Source organism: Crotalus tigris, unplaced genomic scaffold, assembly GCF_016545835.1.
Source record: "Crotalus tigris isolate CLP2741 ecotype Arizona unplaced genomic scaffold, ASM1654583v1 scf7180000017937.1871474, whole genome shotgun sequence".
NCBI classification, from domain to species: domain Eukaryota; kingdom Metazoa; phylum Chordata; class Lepidosauria; order Squamata; family Viperidae; genus Crotalus; species Crotalus tigris.
Genome location: NW_024096729.1, coordinates 1,216,140 through 1,231,431, shown reverse-complemented (window position 1 = coordinate 1,231,431; position 15,292 = coordinate 1,216,140). Strand labels below are relative to the sequence as shown.

General features: G+C 40.4%; 1 protein-coding gene across 5 annotated transcripts in view; it reads left to right on the top strand.

The window, feature by feature from the left end:
- The first annotated feature begins 1,070 nt into the window (after positions 1–1,070).
- Positions 1,071–15,292, top strand: part of SPRYD3 (SPRY domain containing 3) — a 44,730-nt gene continuing 30,508 nt past the window's right edge. The window contains exons 1-6 of one of the 5 annotated variants that reach the window (XM_039344760.1): positions 1,071–1,204; positions 4,037–4,183; positions 5,795–5,870; positions 7,404–7,528; positions 8,049–8,184; positions 8,884–9,075. In XM_039344760.1, the coding sequence (XP_039200694.1) occupies positions 4,056–4,183; positions 5,795–5,870; positions 7,404–7,528; positions 8,049–8,184; positions 8,884–9,075 (657 nt within the window). In that variant the 5' untranslated portion in view covers positions 1,071–1,204; positions 4,037–4,055. The other 4 variants (XM_039344759.1, XM_039344763.1, XM_039344761.1 and 1 more) reach the window with 4 other exon arrangements.

Sequence of the window (15,292 nt, the reverse complement as noted above, 5' to 3'; positions counted from 1 at the left end):
GTTTCTCTTTTCTCTATCTGCATAGATTCCAAAATCCTTCTGGGGAAAATGAGCACTATGTATTGCTTAAAGCTAGGGTTTTCTTAAAACTCTTTAAAAAAAAAAAGTTCATTTGAGCTTCCTGCCTCTTCATTTTATTGTATTGCATGTTAATATAGCTTTCTTCCCCCCAGCAGTTAAGTGAGGAAAGAATAAAAGGAATTAACCCTTTGGCGCTTACTGTGTCCCATGAGCCATACTGCAACATCAAGTTATTATATTGATATCCTTCCTTTTTGAAACGGAGAGTCTAGGTGCCCCTCCTCTTATTTCTCCCCACAACAACTACCCTGTGAGGTAGGTTGGGTTAAAAAGAGATTGACTAGCCAAAATTATCCTGTGAGCTTCCATAACCGAGGCTGGATTAGAACCCTGGTCTCTCCAATCGTAGCTCAATATCATAATGGCTACAGCACACCCTCTCTGAATGAAAAGTATTTGTTTCAAATCCTGAATCGTACTTCCAACCTTCGTATGCGAGGCTTGGATTAAGAGCCTCCGCTGCTCTCCGTATCACATGGCTCGATATGAGCCTGTGACAAAGACATGCTCTATATATAACATGAGAAACAGATTTTTAGAATAGGTGACAATACGATAGTCCTTAGGTAACCTGTGCCAGGCACCCCCCCCCCGGGTGCAGATTTTTAATCTTCCCCAGCCAATGGCGTTGTCGGAAGATAAAGTAATACACCTAGAAGGAGCGAGGTGAATTCAGCCCCCCCCCCCCGCTCTCCACCCTGTTGCCATTCAGGAACCTCTGGCCACCGCTCCGCCGCCTTTCCCTTACGTCACACAGGCGAGCTCGGCGGGCCGACCCTCCCGCCCCCGTAGAACGGCGTCACCCGCTCTCCATTCATACCTTCCGCACAGCTTCCCTCGCCGCCCCCCATTCACTAACTTCCTTCGCGAGTTCCGGGAGGCGAGACAACGCGCCCTCCTCAAGCTTCTCATTGGCTTCCGGCGGCGATCGGGCGCGGCGATAGCGGCTTGGAGGTTGGCCGAGCACGCGGTATAGGCGGGAGAAAGGGCGGGGAAAGCTGGAAGCCCGGATGTGAACAGGGTGGCAAGTCAACCTAGCCGGGAAGCGGCTGAGTTAATAGCCGCGGGAGAAGCGAGGCTGCGGAGGGCGGGGCTGATGGAGGGAGCGCCAGGGCCTCTCGGGGTAAGGGCCGCCTTGGGCATCGGAGCGACGGTTCGGGGCAGCAGGGAGCGCGGGGTCCCCGGGGAGGCATCTTGTGCAGGGGCGGTGGAGCAGCTCCTCACGGCTCCAGGATGTCGGCGAGGGCGTGAGAGGCTGGCTGTGAAGGGTGAGGGTCACGGTTTGCTCTGGATTTGAATGCCGGACAGCTGTGGAAAGCGATGGCCGGCGGGAGGAGGGGGGAGAGTCATTTTCCTAATAGGCAAAAAAAAAAAAAAAAAAATGGTGTAAGGGGGCTGACACGAGTCCTTTTCCTCCTTGGAATCCCCGGATTGTATTTAATGATCGGAGCAGACCTTCTGAATGTTCTCAGAGGCACTGTTTCCCTTGCTACGCTGTACGTTCAGCACTTGGCGCTCCGAAGGCAGCAACGGAAACCCCGGGATTAGAATGAGTGAAAATAGGGTATAATGGGTGTGTTGAATTAATTTCATTTCTTCTTCTTTTTTCTCTTCCAGGGAATTTAAGGTGACATTTTAGTTTCATAACAGGAGATAAATTTGGTGAAGAAATACAGACCACCATAAGGCCATATGGTTGAACTTTCTAGCCAAAAAAAAGAGAGATTTTAATGAAGTTAATTGTAGTGTACCCCCATTACTGTTCTAACTACTATAATAATACTCTTGTATCCAGGGCTTTTTTTCTCATAGAACGCCCAGAACGGAGTTCCGGCACCTTTTTTGGATGAAACCTTGTAGGGTAGGCAAGGCAGGTTGTATGATGTGTGTGAGTTCTGGCACCTTTTTTTTTTTATAGAAAAAAAAGCACTGCTTGTATCATAGGATTACTGTCACCTGCTGACTGAAAGATAGAGCTACCACATGTTAGCTGCAAACATCTGGAGGACCACTAAATGGCAGCAAAGAGACAGCAATTTGAACCGGTTGCTCCCATCTAGTGGTCAGCTGGATTTTTACAAAGCAAATTTAAGATGGCTTCCAGTTTTGCTCTACTTAGTTCCTAAAACCTAAGCTAGCCAAGCTAATAGGGAAGAATTTGATTATGCTAGGAAAAAAAAAACAGTTGGTGCAGGAAGAGAAAGTATAATTAGATGACGTTGGTGGACTTTGTACTATATGTAGAATAAGTTTAGTCCAGATAAGATTGGAAGAATTCTTATAAGAAATACTGCCATTCATTAGTCAGCTCTCAACAATATTGAATTAGATGGACAACTTATTTCTGTAAGAGGAAAAAGATTTCTACTTCTAGGGTGGAAGAAGGCCACATGTGGCTCCTGAGGCCTCTTTTTTGGAGGGGCTTGTAGAGCCATCCTAACAAGCTGCCACATTTCAGTTGCTTGCTGAAAACTGGAAGTGCAATTTCTTGCCATTTGAAGTTGAAAAAAGTTGTGCCACTATTAGACTTGCCACATTTTAAAAGAAAAAAAGCTCTCACAAAATCTGGAAAAGTTTCTGGATGTCTGATATGGACCTGCCAGATGGACTTCATCATATTGCTTTGCCTATTGCAGCCTCACTCCCAAGTTATTCAGTTTCTAATTTTCAAAAGTTTTCATGCCCCGGTCTAAGTAGTGTTATAGCTAGGAATAGACAGATCTTAACAGCTGCATATAGGACTCAAACAAAACTGACAGGTAACTTTTCAAATGTAGGTGTAAAGACATGGAGCAGGGAAAAAGTTGAGTCTGGACTGGCCAAGCTCTAAGATATTACGAGACAATATTTGGCCTAGTTGAAATGCTAACTGTGGACCAGGAAGACCTAAATAAAATTCATGGTTTTCCATGGAAGTCTCTGAATGGCATTGATTTATTTCCTGGGGATCCTACCTTGCTTTTGTGCATATTTTTAAGCATCATTCTATTGATCTTAGAGTGTATAATAATAACAAATATTCTCATTTCACTAGGTTAATATAAAATGAAATGCTGAAATGGGAGCAATCTTGATGGCAAAGAAAAGCAAATTATACAAGTGGCAAGATTTTGAAAAGTAATTTATCCCCAAACAGGTTTTATAACTAAATATACTTAGAAAATGTGCAACTTATATCTGTTTTTGTAACATTACAGAACTTGATATTTATAGTACTGATTAGAATAATCCCTCAAAAATATATTGTGTCAGTCGTGATTATTGGAGGCTGACTGAACTGGGATAGTAGAATCAAAATCTATTAATCTATATCTAATTGAGAATCTTCATGGATCAATGAGTATTGAATTTATTTTGGTTATATACAAGCTTGATATTACCACCAAGTACATTAGATTGAAATCCTTGAGATATCTTAGGTAGCCATAGCCCCCACTGTGAGTGATCAGAGCTTCTCAGGGTTGTAGCCCAAAGCAGGGATCTCCAACCCCCAGTCTGTGGACTAGTACCAAGGCATGCCAGAAACTGGGCCGTGCAAACAAACAAAGCCCCATCTGTGGGAAGCAGGCAGCACGCAATACCACGCGCTTTCTGGTCCACGGAAAAACCTCTCTATGGAACCGGTCCCAAAAGGTTGGGGGCTGCTGGCCTAAAGCAGGGGTCTTCAAACTTGGCCCTTTTATAACTTGTGGACTTCAACTCCCAGAATTCCTCAGCCAGGCATGCTGGCTGAGGAATTCTGGGAGTTGAAGTCCACAAGTCATAAAAGGGCCAAGTTTGAAGACCCCTGGCCTAAAGCATCTGAGTGGTCTAGCTTGCTTATTTCTATAAGGTCAAGGGATATTGGAGTTGGCCATAATAAAGCCAAGTTTTATAACAACCTGGCTAGAATCTCCGGATTCTGGAATGTGTTGTGCCATTTCTTCAGATGTTTAAACACACTCATTTCCCATAGGTAGATCGTTACAGCTATAATGGATGATTTAAACCTGCACTACAGATTTTTAAACTGGAGGAGGAGGATCCGGGAGATTCGAGAAGTGCGAGCCATTCGTTACCAAGAGAGGTTCAAGCATATCCTTGTTGATGGAGACACATTAAGGTAGTTTGTGATGTTTGAATGTTGAAAGAAACTTGAATGAGGGATGTCTCAAATATTTAAATGAAGAGCAGAGAGTGCTCAGCATAGGGAGAGTACATATTTTATTACTCAAGCACATTTAGAATGTCTCCTTTTTCTGAAAGAAGGCTTAATGTTTACAGTTTTTTGAAGTGACTGAGCAATTAAAGACAAAGAATGTTTTATAGTTGCATTCAAAAAATTATTTTAACTGCTTGAATAGCATTACTTACAACAATGATTTCAGAATATTTTAATCTCCTGACCAAAATGTGGATTTGATTTTGAAGATGCATATCATTTCATATTTCTTTAATAGGTTGGCTAACCTCCAAAGCATCTTTAACTTTAGTGACCCTAATAAGAGCTAGTTTGGTGTAGTGATTAAGGCCTGGGGCTAGAAATGGGGTGACCATGAGTTCTAGTCCTGCCTTAGGCACAAAGCCAGCTGGATGACCTTGGGCCCAATCATTCTTGTGACTTCCTAAAATGCTGCAAAGACAACTGCAGAGACTAGTCCAAGCAGCTGATCCCCCTCCATAATGTGACCATAATAAACTAACATAAAGGCTGTTAAAATAATGCCTACAAGCGTTCTTTTATCCTAATGAAAGAAGATAAGTGTTTCAAATTATAATAAGTATTCCATGGTTTAATTTTGCATTTCTTTGCTGGGTTTTTGCATATGAGTATATACACTCATATTATGTATGTATGTGTTTGAGCAATGTGAATTATGTAGTTTTAAATCAGAGGTAGCAACCATTAACAGCCCTCTTTGCTAGTTAGTTTTTGTGAGATCTTGTTTACAGTCATTTTACAACAGCAACATTAATTGGGGAAGGGTGTGTGTTATCCCATCTTTTGCAAGGATGATGGAATGCTTAATTGTGCTCCTTTTCTTGCCATTCTTCGGATAATTAAATTCTACTGGGAATCTTAGTGCTTATATTGGCATATGAGTATGACACAAGATATATTTATTTTATTTTTCACATTTCTGAACTGCTCATCTCCCTCAAAGAGAGATTTTTGAATCCCATTAGACTTTTGATTCCAAACTGTTATCTAAAAAGCTGCAAATCTTTTTTTTAAAAAAAAAGAATTGGCGAATTCTGGTTCCCATTATCTGTCCGAAATGACTTCGGGAGAGATTAATTCCTCTTGTTGCTATTAAGCACAGAAACCTCGGAAACCAAATATTGAGGATCACTAAGCATCCCTAGGCTAGAATGTTATTTGTTTTCTCTTGAAGGTACTTCTGGCCAGTTAAATATGAATATTTTTTAGGGGAGGGCAGAATGTTGAGCCCTGAAGATTAATTATCTATAGCCTAGAGCAGGAGTCTTCAAACTTGGCCCTTTTATGACTTGTGGACTTCCAACTCCCAGAATTCCTCAGCCAGGCATGCTGGCTGAGGAATTCTGGGAGTTGAAGTTCACAAGTCATAAAAGGGCCATGTTTGAAGACCCCTTGGCCTAGAGTTTGTATCTTCCTTGGCATCGGGTATCTATTCTGGTCTTTTCTTTTGTCCTTTTGTAATGTCATACATTTTGGTTTGAGTATTGGAGAACCTTTGTATCTTTTCTGCAGTTACCATGGAAACTCTGGAGAAGTTGGTTGTTACGTTGCTCCTCGTCCGTTGACCAAAGACAACAATTATTTTGAGGTAACCAGTTTGGCTCACCATCTGGGAAGTCTCTTTCAACATTACTCTTAGTGGAGACCCTCTCCGACATGCTGCCCTTCCTTCTCTTTTTATTACTTGAGAGAGAAAACTTAGAACTATTTGATACTGGTTATACAGAGGCAGAGTTTTGCTAAACAGATTAATTTTAAAAGATCTTCCAACAAGAGGAGATATTTGTAGAATAGATTGTCTTTGATTGTGGGTAATATTTTTTTTTCATTTTTTTAATGAGATAGAAGAGAAACATTGCTAAATATAAAGGAGCAAATCTTTGAATTATATTTAGTTCATTCAGCTAAATTAAATTTAGCAGAATATAATTGAAAGGTTTTTTTTTTCTCCTGGTTCTGTCAACATTTGGGGATATATCTTGTGATCTGTCACTCAATAGCTCTTGGCCCAAAATGGTTGTGCAGCCTCGGACCAGATGAGCTGCAAAGCTCAAATATTTTATGAATCTTCTCTTGGACAGTGAATTTTTATGTAGACTGCTAATGTTTCAGGAAACTTTTCTCCAGCTTTTCCCTAGCTATAAATCAGTATTGAAGGTAGGTTTTTGCAACCTGAGACTTTCCAGATGTGTCAGAAATACGCTCCTGGAATTCCCAACTTAGTGGGACAATTGGGAATGCTTTGAGATATAACTCCAGTATAGTTGGAAATCATCAGGAAAAAGGTTTCCTAGAAGAATTGGAAAGTTAATTTTGTTGAGCAAGAAAGTTGGAAGGAAATAACTTCCTTGTTCAATAATTTCCTTGTATAATAAGCCACTGTGCATGAATACTGAACTTCTAACTTCTAACAAAGCAGTTGGCTACCATGAAAATGGGAACACTATATTGGGTTGTGAATCCATCTCTAGTATTTAGAAGTCTGCTTTGTAGATCTCATGAGCAAAGAGGTGCAGGGGAGATGGTTCTAAATAATGTGGAAAACAGCTAATCAAAATATATTCTCTTAGCCTTTATACAAACATTCCACACCTTGATGCCTTCTGTCTGGCTTCTTGTTAATTGTAACCAGCATGCCACCTAACGGGTTTACAGAGGTTGTCCTAAATTATCTCTCGAGTTTTAAAAAATGCATTAAATTACTTTTCAATTAATTTATATGCTTGCCATCTGGAATCCTTTCTAGAAACCCTCTGCAAAATCAGAATTATATAGGTATGCACAAGGTTTCTAGTAAGGATTAAGAACAAAGGGTACTTTAATGGAGAGGTTGAGTGATGTAGCTTAAAGCAGCTATAGAGTTCATGTCAAGAAAGGTTGTCCTGGGAACTTTTGGGCTTACAGTTCATTCTTTTAAATACTACTTTCCTGCCTCGGTGGGACAAATGAGATGGATGTATTACATTATCTTATTTATCCTTGGATTTTGTTCAGGCAATTAGTAAAACAAGAGATATATTCAGTCCTTGGCTTCATGTTTTGTAAAGACATAGTCATCATCCTTGGAAAAAATTGCCTGGGTGAAAGGTTTTGATGCATCCATTCTTTCAACTTGTTCTAGGTATCAATTGTGGACAGTGGTGTGCGTGGGACCATTGCAGTAGGGCTGGTGCCTCAGTATTACAGTTTGGACCATCAGCCTGGATGGCTACCGCATTCAGTTGCCTATCATGCTGATGATGGCAAGTAAGTTAACAAGCTTGGCAGACCAGACATAACACTCCTCCTGTGTATGTTGCTTTAGGTGTAAGGAATATGTCAGGCTGTACCTCAGTTAAAGAAACCACAGTCAGTTAAATATTGGCTTACCACTTTGATGATCACTGGCTGGACTGCCTAAACGTGGATGAGAACTGTGAGTCTCTACAAGATCCATGGTTTTAAAGTGCATACATGACAACTGTCTGCATTTAGCAGAGAATAGAGATTTTATGTGTGTGTGTGTGTATGTGTGTTTGTGTGTACGTATGTTTTATCATGTGAATGTGTAAGAAACTGGAATAGAAAATAGTATTCCAACTTTTGAAAAACAAGATGAAATAGATTTGTGGCTGTCAAACTAGGGGCATCTTCTCTAGGATTATAAAGCAGACCTAATTATACTATTGTTAATTGAGCATCATATCACATTAGCATATTGTTGATTAGTTGTTTAAAGTTCTCTGTGAGATTTACAGAGATTTTACTTGAGATTTTCCTTATCCAGACTTTACAATGGTCGAGCCAAGGGACGTCAATTTGGGACAAAATGCAATTCTGGGGACCGGATAGGCTGTGGGATTGAGCCAGTGTCCTTTGAAGTCCAGACAGCACAGATATTCTTCACCAAAAATGGAAAAAGGGTAAGTTCTGACTCAGCTTGCCATCTTTCTGAAGTCAGTAAAATGACCCAGAGTGTTGGGAGGTAATATGCTGACTCTGTAAACTGCTCAGAGAGGGCTGTAAAGCACTCTGAAGTGGTATACAAGACTAAGTGCTATTGCTATTGCACTGAAGGCACCTACTGCAGCAATGTTGCTAAACCAAAGGATATGTAGGTTGGGTTTGGTGTTTTGATGGGACAGCTGCCTGGGAATCTCATGTACCTTATCTTATACTCCAAGTGAAATAGTTGAGAGGATAAGTGAACAGAGAACATAAATGAGAGATGAGCATGTTCCCACCTCCACCCCAATAAACTGAATGACTTCCCCAAAGTAATTCACTTAAAAACATGACTAAGATTTTATTTGATCCAGGATTTCCTGTAAATAATGAGTTAGTTTGCATTTTTTAAAATAGTTTCACACTCAGAAGGACTAGGTATAAGAAACTTGCTGCACCAGGAAAAAAAAAATCTGCATCTTTCTTTTTTAATTGGATGAAAGAATTCAAATTATGTTTCTCCCCCTCCACTTGCAGTCCAGAATGGTACAACCCAAGATCTCTGCCAGCTAATTCTGCTACTTCATTCTGTACAGTCTGTAGAATGGCTTTTTGGTATGATTACCTAGATAGATTAAACTGATCTAATCTATGTAACTGTTGCCTCCTCTTAACAGGTGGGCTCAACAATAATGCCACTCTCACCAGAAGGTCTCTTCCCAGCCGTAGGGATGCATTCACTGGGTGAAGAAGTCCGGCTCCATCTCCATGCAGAGCTGGGCAGTGAAGAAGAAGATGACAGCATTATGATGGTGGATAGCTATGAGGATGAATGGGGACGACTGCATGACGTGAAAGTCTGCGGCACAGTGAGTGAGCATCTTTGGGGAAGGAAACAGAATGCCAGAACCTGGGGTGGGAGTTTTACTGTGGCCCTTGAGTAAAAAAATCCACTGGAGTATATTGTTTTGTATTTGTGAGCATGAGAGTGCTCATCCTTCAACATGTTATCATCCACATGATCTTTGATCTCTAGAAAAGGAAAATGGGTTATTTTTTTGTTAGCATTTTTACATTCAGTGGTTCAGAATGTATTCTTGGTGATGGGGGGTTTTGTTCCTGAGGAAACAACAAAGACAGAAATATCAGAAGGAAAGTGTTGTGTGCTGAAGCTTACTTAAAATTAACTTTTGAGGTATATTCTGTGATTTGGCATCAACAGTTTCTCTGCTTAAGGCCTGCTTTGTGTGTACAGTACTAAGTATCTTGGAGGCAGTGGAAGATGCTGCATAGTTAAGGGGAAAAACTCTGTTCTCTTCACTACAGAGGAAAGAGTCTGATGGCAAGTAAGAAAAAAGGATGCATTTTTATTTTTTATTTTTGCCTTCAGAGTATGCCACCCCCATTTTCTTGCAAGTCAGAGCTGGCAACTCTTCCCAAACTTAAGTCTATTCCTTTGTTTGTTCATTCATTCATTTATTCCATTTCTGTAGCTGCTCATCTCAGCCAAGTGATTCTGGGAGGCTTGCGATTCTATACAGCAGGGGTCTTCAAACTTGGCCCTTTTATGACTTGTGGACTTCAACTCCCAGAATTCCCCAGCCAGCTTGCCTGACTGAGAAATTCTGGGAGTTGAAGTCCACAAGTCATAAAAGGGCCAAGTTTGAAGGCCCCTGCTATACAGTGTAGTAGAGAAAGGCATAAGGTGGGGAAATGGCACAGCCAGTCCCATTTTGAGCCGAGTTCCCTGTCAGAAGATGAAACCACGAAGGCTGAGTCCCAATCACTTTGTCTCCTTCTCTTCCACTTGCATTCATTCTCCTCCCCCTCCTCACCTTAGCTGATCTGAGCAGCATGTCAGGTTTCTGTTCAGAGTGACTGGGACTTTGAATAGAAAAAACACTTCTTAAGGGTGAAGAGATTGAAGCATGTAGTTGTAGGCCTCCCTCATTAGTCATAAGAGCTAAGGATGAAATCTCCATACGAATCTTGAGGGGGGAGGGGATTTTTATGCTCCGGGGAAAGACATAAATAACTTCAGGGGAGTTGGCCATCTAGGCAACAGCATGACTTTTGTTGGCTCTTGTCATGCCTAGACCAGCAGAAGGATCAATCAGGGCCTCTCATGCACGGTTTCGAAGTATTGTGGAACGCACACAGTGAAACAGCCAGAGCACGTTCCTGGTTTTCTGCATGCAGCTCCATGGGGCCTGTGGTTCTCATTGTGTATTACATTCTCTGCAGCTCAACACTGTTGATGGAGCAGCTACCTTATGATAAGAGAAAGAAGTGGGTTGGCTGCCAATACATTGGCTGCTATCCAAGATGACAATTTAGACTCATACTCTGAAGTGCGGCATTGGCAAGCCAAAGAAAGGGTAGCTGTCTGCATTGTGAGAGTGGGATGCGTAGGTGCTAACGGAAGATAAGTTCTCCTGGCAAATCCGAGCCCTGTTTTCAGATGGGGATCTTGGCTTGCCCTGACAGCTTGCTGAAGTCCAAAAGGGAACTGTTTGTGCCTGGGCCTGCTGTTCCCTTCCCTGTTGCAGAGTTGCATCCAGAAGCAGAGAGTGGGTTAGCAGCCGGGAGGTCACCCAGCATTCCTCCTGGGGCTCTGACTACGTCCACGGGCTGCCAGCTGCTTCTTTCTGTCTTGGTGCTCTGAGATTTTTCTCACTCCCATTTAAAAACATTTTGTCCTGTCTCTTGTGGTCTCGAATTGATACTTGGCAGCTTGTGTAAAAATTCTGAAATCCCAGTGGGGAGCTGAGAAAAGTGGGCTTTTCCCTTCTTTGGAGACTGTGGGATAGACACGATGACATAATCCTACACCGGTCAGATCCAGCTAGTGACTTAGTGTTGCTTTGGGCACATGTTGCAAAGGCTCTCTGGGTGTTCCTCTTCATTTGTGGCTCGCTGGGAGCCTTGCTCTTTATGGACCAACATTTATTCCTTTAGTCTTTTAGTGTATCTTGCTGCTGAATTCCTCCTAGTACGAAACCCGGGAGCCTTTATGGAATGGTAATGACCCTTATGGAGGCACCATTATAGAGCTGCACATGCATTGGCTAAACGTGATTTATTTTCACTGCCTTACAAAGTGCTGTGGGTTTTACAAGTCTTGAGAAAGGGAAGGAAATTGCAAATGACTTGGGTCCTGAGCACTGGAAAAAATGACTAAGAGTTTCTATCCGGCATCATCAGAGATTCCAGTTGGCATTATCCAGAGATTGCAAGGATATGCTTGTAGCTATAAAAGATAAAAAATGTACACGAGGGAGTGGGAGTGAGAGAGAAAAAGATGTGTTAATCCTCACGTCCAACAATATGTACTTTGTCTTTTTACCTTCTAATGGACTTACAATTAGTGGTTGGGAGGGTTGGAGTTAACAGCATGGAGTTAAAGAAGTAAGGATGCCCTCTCATTTCTAAATGTTGCTAGATACAGGGCGTCCTCAGGTTACCACCACAATTGAATCCAAAATTTCTGTTGCTAAATGAAGCATTTGTTAAGTGAATTTTGTCCCATTTTATCACCTTTCCTCCCACAGTTGTTAAGAGAATCGCTGCAGTTGTTAAGTTAGCAACACATTGTTAAGTGAATCTGGCTCTTCCCCATTGACTTTGCTTGTCAGAAGGTCACAAAGGTTGATCACATGACTCTGGGACACAAACATCCGAATTTGGATCACGTGACTGTGGGGATGCCGCAACGGCCATAAATGTGAAAAATGGGCATAAATCGCTTTTTCCCGTGCCATTGTAACTTTGGTCACTAAATGAACTGTTGTAAGTCGAGGACTACTTGGACTGTCGTGGCATGGCCACCGTTCCTATCTACTGAGTTCTTTGAAGCTCTTATAGGTGTGTTTTCTGATATAGAAACTAGGATTCTTGGTTTAATGGAAAAACTGGTGTGTGTCTTCTGTGGTGGTCATAAATCTGGCATCAAACACTAAAATGTATGCAGCATGGCTGTCAATATAGACCGCTATCACTCTTAAGCAATCTCTTTGTTTAAGAAAGCAGCCAGTGATGAAAACTTGCTGATTTTACAGGTAAAAGTTCTTGTCTTACAAAGTCATAGCTCAAAGAAAAGAATTTGGACTTGAGGGGGATAGATGGCAGGGCCAAAGAAACATTAAACACTAGAATATTGTTTTTATATTAACCTTTCTACAAGAGCCATAAAGGCTTTTTTTTAGAACCTAGCCTCCTTATAGCTAGCAGTTTGATATGTATCAGCAAATCTTTTAATCATCTGCATTAGAAATAGAAAAATCCCTTCAGTCTTTATTGTGGCATTGTCAGGTTTGTATCATTGAGAAGAGCAAGCAGGTAATGTGAGTTGGATGAAATACATTTTTTTAATTATGTCTTCGATAGAAGAGAACATTTGTGGGGTCTTGGGGTTCTCTGAGCTTGGTTGTTTTCTTGCAGATGTTTCATCACCGAACTAGGTAACGTCATCAGTGCTAAAACGGAGTAGAATTTTCTCTATTTTATAAACTAATGGGAGTGATCTTAATTCCTTGATTAGGCTATTATTTACTGTTAGCTCGTTTGTCTGAGTTTGTAGTTCCTTGATTGGCACATTGTTTACTTCTTGTTAGTTGATATCTTTGCCCAAATTGTATTAAAAATAGATATATTCATATTTAAATCTATGTTGTTACGCAATCATAGTTCAGTTATTAGATATTTCAAAATGGCATAAAAATTAAAAGTTATGAAATGAAATTCATTAGGAAATTGTCAGATGAAATTGAGCCGAATAATGGGAGACACACAAAAAGTTTCTTCATCTGCGATTTAAAATTTTAAGATAATGAGTGAAGTTTAATGCAGACTCTAAGAATTAGGCAATGTGGGGGAAAAAACCCCTATCGTTATCATATATGTGAATTGTATCTGCCTATGAAAGAAAATAAAATTATGAAGAAAAATGAATATATGAACTGTCTTAGTTTATGTATAATTGCAAACTGGAATATCTTCCATAATTTTGCATTCAGAACTTTGTCCAGTATTTCCTCTTAATTACAAATGGGGCCTTCTGTGGATAGCAACACAAGGCACAAGTTGAAGATCATTTGTTATCTTGTGTAAACTTTAGGAGGCAATCCCTTTGAATATTTATACATTTGCAGAATTGTGTGCTTTTTTTGAGTGTTTGGCTTAAATGTTTTCATTTGTTTTCAGAGCGAGGGGCAAAAAATTGATGCCCATACTTTCCTGAGTTTATTCAGGTTATGCCTAGAAGGCTCTGTCTGCCTATTATTTTGTTTTTTTAAAGAACAGTATTTCACATAAAATATATATATTTGAAAGGTAGTATAAAACTGTACTGCTTTTTTATATCTACCCACTCACCCGCCCAAATTAGTGGTTTCATATAATCTGAGCAGTTTGGCCCCATATGTAAAGAATAGGTGAAGGGATTGGCCTCTACAAAATAAGTAATAAAATTATAATCCTTGCAAATGCTTATAATCCACTCCTCCCAAATTTCCACTGAACAGCTTAAGGTATTTAACAGCAATAAATACCATAAATGAGCTGCTAAAATATCTTTTACAATTTTTTTTAAATGCCATATATACCCTAGCACTAAAAGCTGCAGAGAAAACGGGTACAGTAAATGTCAAGCTATTTAAAGCATTCAGATTCAGGCGTTAGGTGTTTAAAGTATGGAGAAAGACACTGTAATCGGTATAATGTAATACATACGAATAACTCTGCAATATTATAAGCAGACTCTAACATCATCTGGAATCTGATATCTGTTTAATAGCCAGTCTCTAGTTTATAGAAAGTTGTTCAGTTCTTCACTAAGTTAAACAAAGTGGTCCCATAATAAAGTGTTGCAATGCAGAATGCTTGAATCTGGGCTGGCAGCCGGCCATGCTTCTTTTTTCTGGATACATCATTGTCCTTCCTGGTTTGCTGTATTTTCCATCCAGTCCTGACATCATCATTCTATAACTATGTAATATACTGAAGTCTCACTAGGTTTTTTGGGGAGGTGGGTGGGGGAGTATTGTACTTTTGTAAAAATTTCTTCTAAAATAGTTGATCTCTCTCTATTATGAATAAGTGTTGTTGATATGGTCAAATAAAGATGTCCATGAGAAGAATGATTTCACTTTTAGCTTATAAATTGGACTTTTGCTTCCAACTCTGTTGGGTTTCAATTCTCATAAACTCAACCGTCACAGCTATAGGTTGAGCTACCTGAAGAATTAAGGGAGATGGTGCAACACATTTGAAGGCCAACAGATGTGATGGCATTCCAAGATGGAATTGGTGTCCTAAGTGGAATCCTATCTTTCTACAGAAGGTATCTAAGAGGCACAAGAAATTGTGGGTCTCATTTTGCAAAAATTGTGAAGCGGTTTGAAATCCTCATCCATTTTTCAGTGCTGTGGAAATCGATTCAGACCTTGCTAGAATGGGAGGCTTGTCCACGAATGTGTTAGGATAGAATTCAAGACAGGTTTGCATCCACGGATACTTTTAGCCTTCCCAATTCTCAGCATAACACATCCAATGGGGAAAAATATTAGGCAGTGCTGGAGTGGGTTTCGGTAACTTTCCTCCCTTTTGCAACCTGTACATGAGAAAATGCAGAAAATATTTAAAGGAAGAAAAAGGAGAAAGGACCATTTGTACTTCTCATATGTTTGTCCTCAACTGCTTTGCCTAAGGCAGTTTCTGTAACTGCTATGTTTTGCTTACGTGAGAGTGCTTTGTAAATATTTTGGTGTGTTAAGGCTTTTAATTGCTTTGGACTGTAATTTTACCTTCTCCTTTTATGTCTCAATGGACTACCAGGGTTTATCTGTGAGTAGAGTGCTAAAGGTTATGCACATTTTTTTTTAAATAATGCATAATCTTAAATGTCACTGCAATCTCTCTGGAATTTAGGGAAAGCAGCAGCAGAAGAATTTTAAAACACATGTTGTCGATGGGCCTGATTGAAAGAAATCAGCCTTCAACAGGAACGTGGTAATTATAGCTTGTCCAGAGTGCTAGAGAAGTGAAATTTTCAAAGGTAATCAACATTGGAGCGCCCGAAGGTTTGCA